The following is a 17,928-nucleotide window of genomic DNA, read 5'->3' on the forward strand; positions in this document are numbered from 1 at the left end:
GTATATTAACAGATAAAAAGTGCTAGGAAAAAAATAAGACCAGGATAAGGGGGGTTGAGGGTATGGGCTGTGGTGGTGATGGTGATGTTGCAATTTAAATCAGGTGGACAAGGTGACCATTGAATTGAGAAGATGACATTTGAGCAAAGACTTAAAGGAGACAGGGGATGAGCCATGCAACAGATTGGGGGAGGAGTGTTCCAGGCAGAGGGAGCAGCTAGTACAAAGGCCCTGAGGCACATAGGCAGGCATAGTGTGCCTGCTGTGTTTGAGGAAGAACAGAGGGGTCAGTGTACAAGGCAAATCGTGTAGCCTGTGCAGGTCATTGGAAGGACTCTGAGGGAAATAGGAATCAAGGAAATATCTGTAAGGCTCCTTCTGTAGGGTCCTATCTGTATGGGTCAGAGATCTGTAGGGTCATTCCAGTGTCTAGAGAGTGAGGGGCCGTTGCTTCATCTAGAGAACTTTCCTTCCGTCAGTCAGACCCATACCCTGGCCGAGAGGGAAGACACAGGGGTGGGCAGAGGAGGGGAAGTAGCCTCGGGCTGGGTCACATGCAAGCCCTGGGAGAAGGAGAAGCATGAGTGGGCTGGGGGGCTCTTTGAGCTGGGAGATGTAGGCCTGGACGTGCTATGGCTGGTGTTGGATGTGGGGCAGAGGTGGCAGGAGCGTGGCCCCACTGAGACTCTGGCTCAGGGGGCGCGGTGTGCCTGCAGAACCAGTCTTCAGTACGGCATCATGTGTCTGAAGAGGCTGAATTATGACCGGAAGGAGCTGGAGAAAAGGCGGGAGGAAAGCCAGCACGAGATCAAGGGTAAGCTGGTCAAGCTCAGCAGGCCTCCACTAAAGGGATGGGAGCAGCCTGGAGGGAGCAGGCCCCTACCTCACTGTTCCCTGTCCTGGGTGAGTGGCGGGGAGAGGAGGCGTTCTGTGCCTCAGGGAAGCTCCAAACCTGAGAGGGAAGACACAGCCCCAGGCTGTGTGACGAGGGAGACATAGTCCATGCTCAAAGCACGTTGCCATCCCGGTGGAGAAGAAATAGTCCCTGCCCAGTCAGCTGTAACCCCACCCCGACAGTGGCCACCAACTGGACAAATGCAGTGAATCCCCTAGGACAGTGCTAGAGACTGGCATGGGAAAGGGCTCGTGGAACTTGGTGATCGGGGTGGTATTGGGCAGAAAAGAGACAAGTCTTAGGAGACTCTTCGAAGGTGGAAAAATAAGAGGACCATTCCAGCCTGGGGGCAGGAGAGGGCCTAGGCAAGGGTCCTGGGAGGAACACCAGGAGCCTGCTGGCCTGGCCTTGAATCCTATCGGCTGGCAGGGCTGGAGGGAAGCGGGGCTGGTTCTCCAGGAGCCCAGGTGCCAGGGAGACAGAAGACAGAATGCAGGGCAGACTGGTGCTCTGGGTCCAGGGAGCCCCGTTTCTGTCCCCGGAGGGGTCGTGGCCAAACCTCTTGCCTCTTCCTGCCCCTTTCCTTGTTCTGCCCTCCAGATGTGCTCGTCTGGACCAACGACCAGGTGGTTCACTGGGTCCAGTCCATTGGGCTGCGGGATTATGCAGGAAACCTGCAGGAGAGCGGCGTGCATGGTGCCCTGCTGGCCCTGGATGAGAACTTTGACCACAACACGCTGGCCCTGGTCCTCCAGATCCCCACGCAGAATACCCAGGTGGGCATCCTTGTCATCAGTCAGCCTCAATCTCAGGCCCCCCCTCTGCCCCACTCTCCAGCTCTCTCCCGCTCACACACATGGGTTTATGGATTTGTTGGGGGACTGTTTGAGGGCCTGTCTCAGAGGGGAATCACCATGTCCTCAAACCTCCAAGTGGTCCCAGTGCACAACCAAGCCGCCTAGGGAACCAGGGTCCTTCACGTAGAGAGCACACCCAGCCCAGGCCCACAATACTGCATTCATCCCCTCCCTGCCGTGGGCACCCCCTCCCTCTCCCAATCCCATCTTCACATTTGAGACTCTGCGGCTGCCTTTTCCTCACTCTGCTTTTGTGACCCGACTTTTCTTAGAGGAGAACTAGCCTTGGGGTCTGAGGGGATCAGAGAGCCCCCTGTCTCCTTTGTCTCCCATCCTAAGGATCTGCTCCTGGGCTCCCAGGCTTGAGAAAACTAAATATACCAAATAACACAGCCCAGAGCCTCTCCGTGCCAGGGCTTTGTCTCCCTGTCAACAGCTCAAAAGATGAGACATCTCCTTAAATTACATTTCATAATTACTATGGAGCTGTCATCCGAGACTATATCTAAACTCTCTTGAACCTATTTATACGTTTGGCTGTTCTAGCTTCCTGTGGGTAATGGACTCTAGGAGTACTACCTGTTGTGCAAAGAACTTCCTGATTTTATTTGTCCCCAACGTGCCCCCGTCAGGCTCCCGCTGGGGAAGGAAGGGCACTAGCTGGGTTTGACCCAGCCTCACCTTTCTCATTTCATCAACTCTGATTGTGTTGCCTTGGGGCCCAAGCCTTTGTCACTCCAGACAGAGTGGTCTTAATTCTTTTAGGCTTTCCTCATATAGACGCGCCTCCGTGCCCTGATCATTTTAGCCGCCCTCGTCTGGACTGTGTGCAGCTGTCAGGTGCCTTGAAATTCAGCCGCTAGAGCCACACAAGCTATTCCGGGAGCAGATGCGTGTTGGCTTGTGTGAGGGTAGGCTGTGTGGCCTCGTAATTCTGGGTGGCGTGTTGGTCTTTTGGGGGTGTTGGGCATCACGCAGGGCCAGTGTGTCCCATGGGCCCGCTGCGGTGACCCCTCTGACCAGTTAGAACGGAGAGCACAGATGCCCTGTTCTCTGAGAAGCGCTGAGATCCCGTGCCCCCCATGCGGTTTTTCTGTGTGTGCCCATCTCCGACCTCCTCTGCTTTCTTGCCGCTCCCACGGCTTGGGGAGACGTTTCCGAGGTTAGTGTCAGCTTCCCCTCTCACTACCCGGAGGAGCGGTGTCATCTGGATACTTGGAAATAGACTGTGCTTCTCCTTTCCCATCACTTAGGAGAATATTACGTTCTCAATAGGGACAGAGGCGGTCCTTACGAAGCTCTGTGGTTAACATTTTCCACCCAGAAACGGGCTTGTTCTTCTCTGTCGTTGGTCTCCTGTCTCTAAATGTGTCCGGGTTTTGTGGCTAGCAGTGCATCTGCGAAGAGCAGCAGGAGACCTCCCTGGTGCTCGCTAAGCTTTCTGGTTTTCCTGACTGGTCCATTTAGCCCAGCGATTAGAGGGAGTGGGAGCTGACCCAAGGTGGAATTCTTCATCAACAATGGTTAAAAATATCTGATGGCAGTTTTGAAAGCTTCGTTGTTTCTGGCATTTCCCAATTCTCCTGCTGAGTTCAGCTCCTGGGAGGCTGAGTCAGGGCCTGCAAGGCGCTAGTCGGCCTAAGGGCCACCAACATCTATGACTGAGCAGTCCTCCTGATTCAAATTTTTGACGTGGAGCCTTATGAAATATGTTTCTTTAATCTAAATAAATTAAATCCATATTTTCCATGGTCTACATGGTTATTTACCGCTCCAGAAAGGTAGGAAGGCATGATTTTGCTGTATAGACAGAATGTGGGGCTTTCCCCCAATACATGAAGCCCACGTATCCATGAGTTCTATGGTCCTACTTTGTACAAAGTTACATTTTTCTAATGTGCTCCTTGTGAAAGAATCCTAAGGTTTACAGTTTCATTTCCAAGAGGACCCTGAGGTTTGCGTGAAGGAGCAGCAACTGGGTTCACGGGTTAAATGCACTGAAAATCCCACCTCTGCCCTTGGGCCCCTAGGAAACGGGAGCAAGATGGCATAGAGGTCATTAACTATACCCCTCCCATCTCTCCGTCTCTCGCCCTGTGGACTCCAGGCACGCCAGGTGATGGAGAGAGAGTTCAACAACCTGTTGGCCTTGGGCACAGACCGGAAGCTGGATGATGTGAGTACTTGGCTGTGAATTAGGGGCCTTTGGATTTGGGCATTATTGTTTCGTTGGGTTGAAATTCATGAGTTGCGCCTTCCTTGGCTGATGATTGGTGGGGTGGCCTGAGAGAGGAGAGCTGAGGGGATGGCGATGAAGTCAGAGAGTTGGGGGGGGAGGGCCAGGGCCAGGCCTAGCAATAGGCCTAGAGAAGTCTCCATGAAACTCCTTGTACAAAAACGAAAGGCTCCTATATGTTATACTTCTAGCACCTTCCAAGTCTGTGCCCTGCCACCCTCCTAACTACGTAGAATCAGAGGTTCCCCCCAAAGGCCATCTCTTTGGGATCACACCTTTTTTTTTTTCATTTCTCAGACCCCATCTCTCAGTGCTCTTGGCAGAGCATGACTCCAGCCTGCTTCTCAGGTTTCCCATCCTGTCATAGCGTGGTTGTTTGGAGGTCCGCGTTGTGCCGAGGTCCTTAAATGAAGGGTCTGCTTGCTTGTTCGGCCGTGCAGTTTGACATCCTGGCCCAGACGTTTATCATCACTGCTTCTTTTCCAGTTCTATTCTTGAGTCACCTTCAAGCCAAGTTAAGGTTCTCCTCTTCTGGTCCCCCTGGTCAGTGAAAAACCAGCCTTTTCCCCTGGGTTTTGTCAGGCCTTTCCCTGAGTTTAGGCTGGACTGAGTCCTGAGCTGTAATGCTCCCATTGGAGATGCCTGCCAAAGTACCTGTTTCCTGAGAATGCAGCCCCTCCTCAGCACTCCTCTTCTTCCCCCTTCTCTCCTCCCCCTTCCCTCCTCCCCGTCCTTTTCTCCCTACTCACTTTCCGATCACCAGCCTCGCCTACCTTTGCCTGTCAGGTCAGGCTTGGCTGCCTTGGCTCCAAACAAGTTAAGAAAGAGCCCAGATTACTTATTTTTAGTGTCTCCATCTTCAATCAGGTCTGTTTCTTCTGATCTCCATGGCCTGTGTAGCTTCCCTTTCTACACACCCCTGCCCCGACCAATGCCTCTGTTTAGACTTTTGGGCCTCTCTTTTGGGACACCATTCGTGTTACCTATGTATCAATTAGTCTTTCTGAGTTAGGTTTCATAGGCTGAAGTCCACCTTTGTGGAGTGACTGCCCTGCTTCGGTGGATAGGACACACCCAGGAATACACAGAATTTGTGGAGGGGTATTTTCTTCACAGAGGTTCCTTGAAATTGGGAGTGTGTTATTTACACGTACACGTCATATACATGTGTATGTGTGTGTACATATTCCCGTCAAGGAGATACATTGCCAGACCCCACCAGCTGTCCCCACTCTCCGGGATCTTAGTTTTCCCAATGCCCCTGCTATGTGCATCCTCCTCTTACTTCCCCCACACCTAGGATCTTGGCTTTCTTTGATGCTGCGTAGACACATGATGTCTGTATATCTTAGCCTGGTGCTTTCTAGTTAGAAAGCTATTTATTCCTTCAATCCTTACAAAAATAGTCTTTGAAGAACCTACTCTGGGCCAGGCATTGGCCCAGGCAGAGGAGTACAGTGGTGACAGACATCTCGTTTTATGCTAACAGTCATCATGGGGGATGGGTTATTATCCCATCGGACTGACTGATGAGGAACTAAGCTCAAAGAGGTAACTTACCTGCTGTCACAGGCCGATGCGTGGCAGAGCAGGGATGGAGCAAGTGTTTCTGATTCCTATTCTCTCCCCTATATCCTGCTGCCTTCTAGAAGCATGCAGAGCTAGCCAGCTTCTCTGGCTTCAGACATTGGGGTGGGGTTATTGAGTAGATGATGTCATCTTGGCAGCACAGAGGGATTTCTGGGATGCAGCTAGGTGTGGGGCTACAGAGGACTGGTTCTATCAGAAAGCTCAAAGTCGAAGGCCAGGTGCTGGGAATACGGTAGGATTTGGTGGTGGTGCTGCAGGGGAGTTCAGAGATCCAGGGAGGCTGTTTCCTGTCCAGCCATCAGCAACCTTGAGCTATCTCTTGAAGTGTTTCCTCTGTCAATTCTGGTTCTCAGTTTCCCCTCGCAAGCTCCAAGGCCCTGGAGGGTTGCATCTGATTCTCCCCCTACATGGAGAGCAGGACTCCAGGAAAAAGAGGAGGGGAGCAGGAAGAACATCTATTAGGGGACAAGTGCTACAGACACAAGTCTTAGGGTTGGCTGAAGGTGGAAATGGAGAGAGAGAGAGAGAGGGAGGGAACCAGGAAAGGAGGGAGAGAGAGAGAAAGGGAAAGCAATCTGGGCTAGGTTAAGGGCAGGATCATGGAGTGGATAAAAGTGATGAGCAAAGTTGCTGATGAACTCACGGATGGGATGCTTGCATAGGAAGCCAGCTGCCATCCATTCATTTAACAAATATTTATTGAGGGCCTACTGTGTTCCCAAGCACTGCCTTTGGGGATATACCTGTTGGAACAAAAAAGATCATGGTCTCTGTCCTGTGGAGCATAGAATTTGAAAGTGAGAGGGAGAGAGTTGAGGGAGTGGGGTTGAGGGAGAAGGAGAGGGAGAGCTTAATGAAATAATCTTGTAAAAACATGAAAAAAATGATACTGGGGTGGGTGCTGGGACAGAGGTGCATGGTGCCAAGAGTGATAGGAGCCTTTGGCCTCCTCAGGGCATGAGCAGCAAACCCCTAGGTCTTGGGACTGGGAGGGGTTGTTGAGGCAAGAACTGGTGGGTTAGTGTCCCTTGTTCCTCTGGCAGCTCTCGGCCTGCACCTGTTCTGAGAACACCAGGGTTGGCTTGAGGGTGGCGGGAGATTAGACATGGCTGCCAAGCAGGGTGGAAGTGGGCTCTTCCGGGTGGGGTGGGGAGGACTGTGTAGAGGGGCATCCTGTAGGATTGTGGCTCTGGGTGCCCTTTGGCAGACATAGTTTGGAGACTCAGCTGGTAGGTGGTAGAGGCCTTTGGAGGAACCTGCCTCTGATGGGCCATCCACCTGCCCCATCACTGTCACAAGGTGCTCTCACTTAATCCCATTAGGGGTAGGCAGCCTGAGAAAAAGGCGGATAATGTTCTTCCCATTTTTCAGAAACCGAAGCTCAGAGAGGTCCCTTAACTTGTGCAGGGACACGGAGCTAGTAAAATGGCAGCCAGGTCTCCGTGGCCGGGTGCGCTTCCAGCGCCCTGGACCGAAGCCAGAGTGAAGGCAGGAGGTGTTGGGGGGGGCACTGCCCACTTCCCATGGGACGAGGCTGGGGGGGAAGTGCTTGAAAGGTCAGTGGGCTCCCCCGCCCAGGTTGAGATGACGGGGCTGGGCAGGATGCTGCAGGGTGGTGACAGGTCGGACCAGCGGGGACCCCATCCCACCTGGAGACCGGGCGTCGCAGAGCCTGCAAGGGCCCCTGGGAGTCGTCTCCTTCAGCCCGATCCGTCTACAGAGGGAAAGACAGGGTCCGACAGGGGAGGTGACCTTGGCCCCCGCCTTCGCGCGGGCCGGGAGCGGCACCCCTAGAAGCGGCCGCGGGGGCCCTCGCGCAGGCAGGGAGTGAGGGTCTCCGCGTGTCGCGTGCAGGGCGAGGACAAGGTGTTCCGGCGCGCGCCGTCCTGGAGGAAGCGCTTCCGGCCGCGGGACCCGCACGGCGGCCTGCTCGGCGCCTCGGCGGAGACGCTCCCGGCCGCCTTCCGCGTGGCCAGCCTGGGGCCGCTGCAGCCCCCGCCCGCGCCGCCGAAGAAGATCACGCCGGAGGGTGAGTGACGGGCCGCCGGAGGGGCCTGCGCGCGCCGCTGCACTCACGCTGCCGCCGGGCCGGCGGGGCGGGCGGGCCCCCGGAGCGCGCGCACTAACCGCCGCTCTGTGTTCTCCCGCGGCCGCCGACTCCTCCCAGCCGGGACGGCGGGGGCGCCGAGACTGGAGCCCTCCACGGTTCGGACCTACTCCTGCTGACCCCCGCCTCCCGCCCCGGCCCTCGCGGGGGTGTGCCTGTGGCGCGGGGTAAGTGGGCCGGGCCCGGGCCGCACGCCCCCCGCCGCCGCCGGCCCCTGCTCGCGCGCGCTGCGCCCCCCGCCCGGCCTTCCCCCGCCCCGCCGCTTCCGCCGCTGCCGCCGGGGCGCCTGGCGCTTGCAAGCTCGCCGCTCACGCCTGCACCCCCTGGCCCCCGGGACGACTCCCAGCTCACCGCGCAACTCCTCTCTCTCTCCTTCCCTCTCTCTCTCTCAGCTCGCTCCCACTATCTCTACGGACACATGCTCTCCGCCTTTCGGGACTAGCCACGGCCCCCAGGGCCAGCGTCCTCCGGCTGTGTTTCGCAGGCTCAGCCGGCCCTGGCCCCTCCTGCTCGTTCCCCGTCCTCTCACGGCTCCTAGTCTCCTCCGTGACTTTCCAGTTGCCCTGGATCTCAGAATATACTCATCCATCCCCTCGGCATCCCATTACCCTGAGTCCCACCGTGTGTCCTTTGTAAGTCTCTTGTGGCTGTGGCTGGGTGTCCAGGTTGTCCATGCTTGGGATTCTGCCAAAGGGACAGGACAGCAACAGCCCAGGGCGGGGTGTGACTTCACGGTCCTTCTTCTGGACCTAGCCTGGTCTGGACTGCGACCTCCACCAGAGACCAGCACGCGGGGCCAAGGACTGGAGATGGCCCTTCCCAGAAAACGGCACTTCAGACTCTGCCTTGCTCAGGCTGTTGGGCCTTCCGGTGCCTGCCTACATCCGGGCTGTCTGACATTTGGCCTCGGCCCACCCGGCATCACCCCTTTCCCACCTCATCCCCACAAGGGCCGCTCCTGTCTCCAGGACCTCCTTGGCGGCTGGGAGGGGCTGCAGAAAGCCCCATTCTCTCTCAGGATGGTGAGGCTGGGGAGGAAGGCTAAGGTGGTGATTCCAGGCCCTTGCTTAAGATGAATCCCAAACATGAGTTGGGGAAGAATCAGAGAAATGGGCCCCTGAGCTTTGAGCCAAGGTTAAGGATGGGGAAACCCTCAGCCCTCCAGCCCAGTGAGACATGTAGGCCGGCCAGCTGGAGGGAGAGCCAATGGCCTGTGTTAGCCATAAGCCCCAAAGGCTGGCGGAATGCCCCAGCTGTAAGGTGGAGCTGCTGCTGGGGCCGGGCTGGGGGGTCATGTGGGGTCTTGGCTTTGGGACAGAAGAGAGCCACCCATGCACTGCCCACTCTGCTCCCAGTCTTGCCTCCCTTGCTGTCCTCCTCTGCCCCACCTCTTGAGTAATCCAGCCCCTAAGAATATACACGATGGATGGATTGAAGATACATTGACTTCCAAATCAGATTTGGGAAAAGGTAGTGTGAGGCTCTCTTCTCCTGATCTCTTGGGAAGAAAATAAAGCTTCCCCTTCCGTGAGTCTGATCCCAGGTCCAGGAAATCCAATGTTGGTGAAGCCCATCACTCTCCTGCTTGCCCCTAAGTCACCCACCCCTTGTTCAGGGCTCTTTTGGTGCGCAGGGACTGCCTCCTCCAGAAATTCTGGAGACCCACCCAGCCTCGATAATTTTCATTGCTTTCCTCAGCAGCATGGTGGCAACTGGGGCTCGGGGATACAGGTCCTGGTTTGGTCGGAATGTCATTCCCAAGAAACCCCTCCTCCTTAGCCGCTTCTTCATCCTGCCAAAAAGCCTGGAAGTGTTTGGCACCCGAGTTCAGGGTGAGCTGATGGACCCCAGTGAGAGAGAGGAAAAGTATCTGGAGCACGTGTCCTGGAGAAGCGCCCGCGCCCAGCCATCCTGCAGGTGGTCGAGCAGCTGGTTTGCAACCTGATCGACTTGGGTTCTGAGCAGGGGCTTGGCTAGCAGGTGGGATAGTGGGTCAGAGCACCCTGGCCAGAAGGAGTGATGGAGCCTGGGGCGATGCCAGGGCTTGGAACCTTCTGCTGTTTTTCAGTAGAGAGGAGGTCCACCCATGGTGGGGCCGAGTGGGCTCCCCGGGCGTGGGCGCAGCAAGCAGCCGCTCTGATTCTCCCTCATGGTTCCTTGCCCTCCCTGCTGGCAGGCTGCTGCAAGTGGAGCTGGCGGCGTTCTGAGTTGGATGGAGAGAAAAGGCCCCCATCCCTGGGTCGTAGATGTTAAGATTGTGGAGAAACTCCGGATTCCTAAGATTAGTGGAGTTGGGGACCATCAGGCCATCTGACTGCGTCAGGGGACTTTTGATGGACTAGCCAAGTGGGAAGTTCAGCCCCAGCTTCTCCTCCGCACCTTCACCCTGTCGTGGTTGGCCATGTACCTGGGTCTATTGAGGGCATCCTGGGAAGTATTGCAGGGAGCTGACGGGCAGGAGAACTCGTGCGTACAGTGATGGAAAGCTGTTATCTTGGAGTCTCCCTTGCCTCACAGTTGATGTAGTTTTTACCTGGAGAGTCGCCAGTGCCCCGACCCCGCCCTCACCAGCCTCCTGTATCTCGTCGGTTCCCTTCTCAGTACTGTACTGGCTCAGTGTGTCAGGGATGGGTGTGTGGGTGTGGATGAGTGTGAGTGTGGGTGTGTACGTGCCAATAAACAACCTGGTTTTAAGACAACCTACACATGGCTCTGGTCTTTTTTCTCTTTTCAACTTAGAGCTCCGCTGACATGTCCAGCTTCCTCCACAGTCTTCTGGGCTGCGCTCCTCTGGGAAGTAAACATCCGCGTTTTAAAGACATATGGTCGGGAACCTTCTGTTTACTTACATAACCATGGGATTGCCAGAGAGGTTCATGTCCAGGTTGCTCGTGCCAAGGGAGTTGAGGAAAAGGAGTGAGGAACCCTGTTGCTGGGCCCGACTTCTTCCTCTTCTTCCTTTCTACTCACACGGTCCAGCTCTGCCCTCCTGCTGGCCTTTCGCCAGGCTCCCAGGGCTGCTCCCCCTGCACGGCCCCTGCTCAGGTCACCCCTTGTCTCACGCTGCAGCAGCCCCCTCTGCCTGTTGAGCAGAGGCCCACCCCTCCATGTGGCGTGATGGCTGCCTATGACTTGGCTCCAAAGCCCCCTCACTCACCAGTCTGAGTCCACCGAACTCAGAAACGTCTGTCCCCCAGCCCCAACACCAGAAGACAGCGAGAGTACCTCTTGCCTTGCCTTTACCTCGATGAACCTTCCAGACCCACTTGGAACATGACCTGAGAGGCATGACCAGCCCCTCCCCAGCAGAATTAGATAAGCAACAGCCCTTTGCTCCCTGGCACTCTGCACCCCACCATGCTATGTAGTCTTTCTCCTCGTCTGTTCCCACACGGGGCTGTGAGGAAGCCCCTTGGGTCTGTCTTATTGATCTCCGGATCCCTAGATGGGCACACTCGAGTGAATAAATGAATCAACCTTATCTCAGAGAGTTTTTATGAGGATTATTATTAAATAAAGTAAAATTTACTGGGAACTGTTGTGTGCCAGATACCGTTTAAGCATGCCCAATGTATTAGCTCATTTAATCCTTGCAGCCCTGTGGTGTGTTATCTTGGCTGTTTTGCAGAACAGGAAATTGTAAGGCTAAGACCACACAGCTGGTGAGAGACAGATGTAGGTTCCAAAGCTAGGTCTTCTGACTGCAGTGCCTTGTCCTGGCTACAGTATGTATGTTAAAACTTCTGACCCAATGCCAGGACTGCCTACCAAATGTTACTTGCTCCTCTCTCTCTCTCTTATTTGCTTCTGTTTTAAGTGAGCTCCAGCCTCTGCCCCTCGGCTCAGCTTTCCCCAGCTCTCTCTCCCAAATGCACACTCATGTGGTTCTAGGCTTCTGTGATCTTCTTTGGACTGTTTCTCTGCTCACCTAATTTGTGGACTCCTTGAGAGCAGCATAATACACCATATCCTTTCTAAGGCTACCACTGTCCCAAACACTGATGACACAGGGTGGCAGAGTCCACGGGCACAGGTGACAGGATGGGAGCCAGACAAAGCAACCTGTGACCCAGGAAGGGCACACAGAGGAGAGAAGGTGCTGGCCTAGTGCCTGCAAACCTCTGGAGGTCTCCTCCCACCCACTCCATGACCAAAGGTAGAATTGACCAGTCTTGGTGACCAGCTGGCTACAGGATGAGATCTGAAAGAATCCAGAAAAACTTTTTTTGGATTGAAAAGTGTTTTCCGGTGTTGCCATCCACTGGGATGGGGAATGTGGAAGAAGCAAGTGTACATGGAAATGTGAGTTCAGTTGTAGACATTCTGAACTTGAGATGAGACCCCAACATCATGTTTCTGTCAGCATTTGTAGAAAAGAAAGAAGGCTCTAGGTTTCTTTCCTAGAACACTTTCCTTTGCCTGCCTTAGGAATGTTCCAAGCAGAGCGAGAGGCAAAGAGTCTGTGTCTGGTGGTTGCCTGTGGCTGGGGGTTGAGGCACAGCCAGAATTGCCGTAGGGTGGAGATTTGGGGTTTCCACCCAGGCCTGGGCTGTGGGTCCTTAGCCAAGACCCCAGCCGAACCCAGAACCTTCAGTCCTTGAGGTTCGGTGCACTACCAGGAGCCTCAGCTCCAGCCTGGAGCCCAGAAGCCGGGGACTCAGACAAGTCCAAGGGATGAGACACGTTGGTGATAGGGTTCTATCCAGGCAACAGACACCTGATTTGAGGGGGCGCCTCTCCTCTCACCCTCCGTTGTCCTCCTCCACCTCCCTCTCCAGGTGGTCCAACCGGCTACTACACCGGCAGCACTGAAAAGGTTTTCCAGTTTGCCAGATAGATGACCTGAGAAGTTGGATACCTAAGCAACAAGAGTACTTGGAGCAACAGATAGTCCTGGAAGCATTCTGCAGTTCACGCTGATTAGCTAAACCCTCTGAGAAGTTCCTATTTACACATTGACAACCAGTATGTCAATGCCCAGTAAGTCTTATCTTTACGTTCTAGAGGATTCCCTGAAGTCCATTATTAGGTAACATTTGAATAACCCGGTTTGATTCATTGCAGGTACTTCCACTGGAGACCAGATTTAAGCTAATTTCCCTAAAGAACTACCACTCATTATTCATTAATTGAAGTCTTATCTGTAATTTAATTGCGAAGGCTAAGCATTTATTTTAGGAAAGGCTCAGTGCATTGATGACAATTGTTTATTTTGTGCAAATAATGGGTGAGGTTGGGCTTCCATTTGGCAAAGTTTGCTGTTCACACCTGGGAGATCCCAGCAGCTTGTCGCTCTGGTGGGAGGCTTAAGGACTTAAAGACCAAAGAAGAAATAGGTAGACAATGGCCACCCCCTGACAATGGTCAGGAATGGTCGACCCTGGTGGCCATAGCTGAGGACTGTTCATTCTTACCAGGTTAGGAATATGAACCTCAGTGTCCAACTGACGTGGTAACTGAAGAAGAATAAACCTAAAAAATCTGTCCAGCCACTCAAGAGCCTATCAGCTGTGTGGTAGAGACGAGTACCCTTGTCCTTGGCTGCCCCTGGCCCCCCAGTGAGAGGCAGGGCAACTGAACGTGGTGGGATCGTATCCACCTGGGAGCTTGGGAGGTGCCAGGGACAGAGGAAATGAACTTGAGGGGAGCAGACACCCCCTTGAATGTGTAGTCTAGCATTTTTAGTGGATAGTAAGGGAGTGAATGTAGACTTGAGAGCCAAGGTGTTGCACCCAGGCTTGTGGCTCTCCTCATCTCCAAGGGCAGTGAGTCAGGGGAAGCTACGAGTCATGCAAATGACATAGGTATTCCTCTCCGGCCCTTGTTCCAAGAAGGTGAGACTGTAAACACAGGGACACAAACTCAAGAAGAAAACCCCCACAGATGGGGCAGATGAAGCCAGTCTGTGCCTCCCAGTAGGCCCAGCCCTGACTGGTTGTTGGAGACAAACAGCCCCTGGGGCAGGGGGCTGCTTCCTTCTGTACCCTCACCTTGGTCTGTGAGCCTGCTCTGAGACTTCCTTCTCTTCCTTAGGCAGGGTTTCTGGGAGCAGGGAGGTGATAGCCCTCTTCAGGAGCAAGTCGGGAGGGCAGATGTGGGGGAGATGGCCCCGCTGAGCCCAGAGCAAGTGCAGACTGGCTCCCAGAGCCTGGGAGGTCAAACCGGGTGAAGTCCATTGTCAGGGGCCCCGAAGAATTGAGTGGGGGCCGGAATGTGTCATGCTCCGAATCCCCAGACTTCTGTAATGATTCTGAAACTTATAATTTGCAATAAATCAGACAAATTTAGCCTAAAGCAGTTGGAGTTAATAAAATTTTTAGTAGAGGTTCATGGCGCATTCAAATTCTAGCCCCTGCTATCTCCCCAACTAGTCCTTATGTCGTTTCTGTCCAGAATCTTCTGAATTCTCCACCCACCTTCTCCCTTCAGCCAGTAGTTGGAAGACAGCAGCCTATGAAGGGAGCCTCGGCTTCTCTTCCTCTGAAAAGTGTTCTTGTGAGGCCCTCCGCCTGCCCCCAGCAGAACTGCCTTCATCCTTGGAGCTGTGGGCAGGGGCCAGAATCCCCTTCAGCCTGGAGGGATAGAAGGGTATGGCGAGGGGACGTGCTGGTTGGCCTGCAGGGAAGTGACAGTGTCTGACCCCAATCACACTGATTTATTCACCTCCTACTTTCCTGCAGGGCTCCCGGTAATGTCACACGAGAGGAGAGGCAGGGATTGGGGAGGGAAACTCACAAATTCCCGCTCTACAACCCTGCCCGTGGCTGTGGGATGAGCGCGGGGCATAGAGCATGTTCATTGGTTGGGAGGGACCGGCCCCCTCGGGATTTCAGACGGAGCACATAGACTGTTGCGGTGTCCACGAATAAGGAAGCGTGCCACAGAACACTGGCCAGGCTTTCCTCCAGGTCTCAAGGAGCTTGTGGATCTGGTCTTCACCTAGCTGGTGGGGCACAGCCAGCTCCCTTCATGATGCTGAAAAGAGCAGGGCTCCCAGCACGAGCAAGACAGTGCCTCGGCTGCTTTTGGAGCCCCACCAAATTCAGTCGTTAGGAGGCACCGAAGGGGGGTTGTCTGTACCACCGAGGGGGAGGGGCAGGAGCAGGGGCACCCCCTCCCTCCACATCATCACAGACGCTCTTCTAGCACCCAGTCTTTATTCATTTTTTAAAAAAGAAATCCAAATAAGTTAGCAAAAAAAGAAAAAACAATTACAAAACAATGTCAAAACCACACGATGCTTAGTTAAGAAAAGAAATCACCCCAGGAGCCCCTGCCCCCCTCCCTGCCTGTCCCTGGCAACTTGTGCCCAGGAGACCTTGGTCAGATGGCAGCTTTACAAACAACACAAAACATAAAACCACTGGAAGGTTCCCCAGTATTCACTGCAAAAGCTTGGCCCCCCAGGGACTTGGGAACAGAGGACTGTTCCTCTCCCTTTCTTCTCCCTCGATTCAGGGCAGGCCCAGCCCAGCCACTGGCATCAGGAAGAGACAAGAACAGGAGATGTACACAGCTCGTCCTGGTCAGGACGCTGTCTTCGGCACTCAAACCGTTTCTCTTGAGGGGGTAGAATTGGCTGCATTATGAACAAAGGAAAGCTCCTGAGTTTGCCCCCTGAGACGGGCACACACGAGGGGCGCTCTGGTCCCCTGCTTTATCTCCCTGGGCAGAGGATGCTCCTTGCTGTAAGGAGTCAGCTAGGTGAGAGCCTCCATTCCCTCTCTGGGTGGTGACTTAACCTTATATGGATGAGGAAGGGGATAGTCTGGCACTTGGCGGCCCCGGAGCTGGCTGGCTGGCTGGCTGGCATTAGGACGGCCTGGCTTAGGGAGCCCAGGCTACGGAGCTGTGGCATCTGCGGCCAGCGTGGGGGCTCTCATGGATGCCCAGCCTGGCAGACGAGCTCAGTTAGGCATGGTTTCATCTGGGAAGGCCACAGAGACATCTTCCACGGTGATGCTGTCCACGATGGAGGTGAGAGAGTGCAGGTTGTGGGCGTCTCCTGGGTCAGCTGTGAGCAGGTGATCTGTAAGGAGAAGGTGGGAGGATGTTACCTGGGTGGCGAAGGGGGTTTCAAGACCCAGGACAGGGAACGAGCTCTTTGGGGGTGGTGCAGGTTTTCCCGGACAGATGGGTGATTAAACCTCAAGAATCCTATTCCCCAGCCCACACCTTTCCCGGTGCCCTACGTGCGTGCATGAGTGCATGTACGTGTGTGTGTGTGTGCACTGAACACTTGTGCCTCCTCTCTGAACTCTGCTAGTTGGGTTAGAATTTGAAAGCAGCTACTCTGAGGTGGAGCCAGGACGGCGTATCCTGGGAGACTGGGACTGCCCTTTGCTGGCCAGCTCTGCAGCACTGACTCAGCAATTCCCAGGGACCCCTGGGGCACGGACAGTCTCCTCTCCATGGAGAAGGTCGGGCCCCAGGCACGGGCTGGGGAGCTGCAGGAGGCCTAGACCGATCCTTAGCTGGGCAAGGTCTCCAGGAGCCATAGGGGCAGAGGGCCATTTGGGGCCCTGGGTTCAGCAGTTCCCTGGAGAGACCAAGAGAAGAGGACTGGAGCAGAAGTAAGGTAAAAAGAGACAACTGGGCCTACAGTCAGGCTGATGGGGTTGAGATTCTGAGGGTCGGGGTCTCACTTACCCCCTGTGCTGGGGCCAAACTCCAGTGTGCTGCCCCACTCTGGACTGCAGGAGGCGCTGTGGGAGCTGCATTCACTGGGTACCTGCAAGATAGAGTAAAGGCCCAAGGTCAGAGCACGGGCCATTTTTGGCGGTGTCTCTCTGTCCAGTTCCAATGGGCAAAAGCTCCCATTGTGGGGTTGGAGGGTGGGCCACAGGCTGCAGCCCTCCAGCCTCAGGATCTTCACAATCACCAACTTTCATGCCCCCACCTGGCCACAGAGCCCCTGCTGCCAGGTCTTTCCTGTCCTCCATCCTGGGTGGTGATTCTGTCCTCGCAGGACACCCAGCATAAAGGGGCCCCTGGTTTTCCTGACGCTAGGATAAGGGTGGAGGATAAGGGTGAAGGAAGCAGGTGCAGGCCGGCTGGGGCTCTGGGAGAGACATTGGGTAGGTGTTCTCTCTGTCTGGCCACACACCCAGCATGGGGTGGAGTGGAGGGGGTACAAAGCGGCACTTGGCCATGCCTTGCGGGCCCCATCCCCAGGCGCCGGGCTTAATCCTCACTCCCACCCAAGCTGACCCTGGACTTGCTCTTGGGTCCCTCCTTCGGTCCTCTGCCACCCCCCTCCACACCTGCTTCTCCCCACTGCCTTTAGCTTGGCCTGAAAGGACAAAGGGACACGGGAGGTCAACTGGACAGCCCAGCTCTGATGAAGGAGGGGGTCCTGTGGCCCCGTAAGGTCCCACCTGCCACCTGCTCCAACCCTCTGACGGAGCCCCACACTGGGGTCCCCAGGCCATCCAGGCGCCTCCTGTGCCCCCTCCCCCTGGGGCCCGGGGTGGGACAGCCACTTACCCCGGGCTGGGGCCCACCCCCGCCGCGGTAGCGGAGGTCCCGCTCTTCCTGGTTGAGGGAGCTGAGCAGGGCCTGCAGGCGCTCGATGTACTGGATGGCACTGCGCAGGATCTCGACCTTGGGCAGCCGCTGGTTGGGGTTGAGCAGGGTGCTCCTCTTCAGAGCCTCGAAGGCCTCGTTCACCTTCTTGAGCCTGCGCTTCTCCCTCAGCGTGGCCGCACGCCGCCGGTCCACCGACACCGACTTCCTCTTACACACCTTGCATGCCCACGGCAGGCACTGGCCCAGGCAGTGCTCGGGGGTCCCCAGCCCCTTGTCTTCGAGGGACCCTCGGGCCTCGGGGCTCAGGCTGAGCTCCGTCCGCTCGTAGCCTGGCGGATCGAAGGCCTGGAGGTGGACGGGCAGGTAGTTCTCCCCGTCATAGAAGTGGGGTTCCTGGTAGAAGTAGGGGGATGTCTCATATAGCTCCATGGGGTCGGAAAGGACTTGTTCCTGCCACCGGCCCCCAAGCTCCGGCAGCCCCTCACGCCAACTGCTGGGTGCCATTTAAACCCTCCCCGCTGGCATGGACCCAGAGATAAATATAGCCAATGCCGCGGAAACCTGAGCCCCCCTAAGCTGTCGCTGCACATCAAGACGTTTACAGTGGATTAGATGTGATTCCCCTTCCCTCTCCCCCCAGCCCCCACCCCACCCAGCCTGCCTGCCCCAGCCCGGCCGGCTCCTGTGCACGCACGGGGAGGGAGGCCGTCGGTGT

General features: G+C 55.6%; 2 protein-coding genes across 2 annotated transcripts in view; one reads left to right on the forward strand and one right to left on the reverse strand.

Moving 5' to 3' along the window:
• PPFIA4 (PTPRF interacting protein alpha 4) overlaps window positions 1-10,388 on the forward strand; it is a 49,661-nt gene extending 39,273 nt beyond the window's left edge. Inside the window, exons 25-29 of the mRNA XM_040636480.1 lie at window positions 717-814; window positions 1,496-1,671; window positions 3,860-3,928; window positions 7,433-7,607; window positions 8,078-10,388. Coding sequence (XP_040492414.1) covers window positions 717-814; window positions 1,496-1,671; window positions 3,860-3,928; window positions 7,433-7,607; window positions 8,078-8,127 — 568 coding nt within the window. The 3' untranslated portion in view covers window positions 8,128-10,388. The remainder of the gene's footprint in view (window positions 1-716; window positions 815-1,495; window positions 1,672-3,859; window positions 3,929-7,432; window positions 7,608-8,077) is intronic.
• Window positions 10,389-15,592: 5,204 nt separating this feature from the next.
• Window positions 15,593-17,642, reverse strand: MYOG (myogenin). Its single transcript, XM_040634603.1, has 3 exons — window positions 17,172-17,642; window positions 16,335-16,416; window positions 15,593-15,714 (listed from the first exon to the last, which is right to left on the reverse strand). Exons 1-3 carry the CDS (start codon window positions 17,640-17,642, stop codon window positions 15,593-15,595), a joined length of 675 nt encoding a protein of 224 aa, XP_040490537.1.
• Window positions 17,643-17,928: the final 286 nt, after the last annotated feature.

This window comes from Ursus maritimus, unplaced genomic scaffold (genome assembly GCF_017311325.1).
Source record: "Ursus maritimus isolate PB19 unplaced genomic scaffold, ASM1731132v1 scaffold_2, whole genome shotgun sequence".
NCBI classification, from domain to species: domain Eukaryota; kingdom Metazoa; phylum Chordata; class Mammalia; order Carnivora; family Ursidae; genus Ursus; species Ursus maritimus.

Excerpts from the sequence above, each read along its gene's own strand:
- MYOG (XM_040634603.1), bottom strand. The coding sequence starts at position 17,642 with ATGGAGCTATATGAGACATCCCCCTACTTCTACCAGGAACCCCACTTC. Across the intron at positions 16,417-17,171 it reads GGGGTGGGCCCCAGCCCGGG|GTACCCAGTGAATGCAGCTC; the intron begins GTAAGTGGCTGT and ends TCTATCTTGCAG. Across the intron at positions 15,715-16,334 it reads GTTTGGCCCCAGCACAGGGG|ATCACCTGCTCACAGCTGAC; the intron begins GTAAGTGAGACC and ends TTCTCCTTACAG.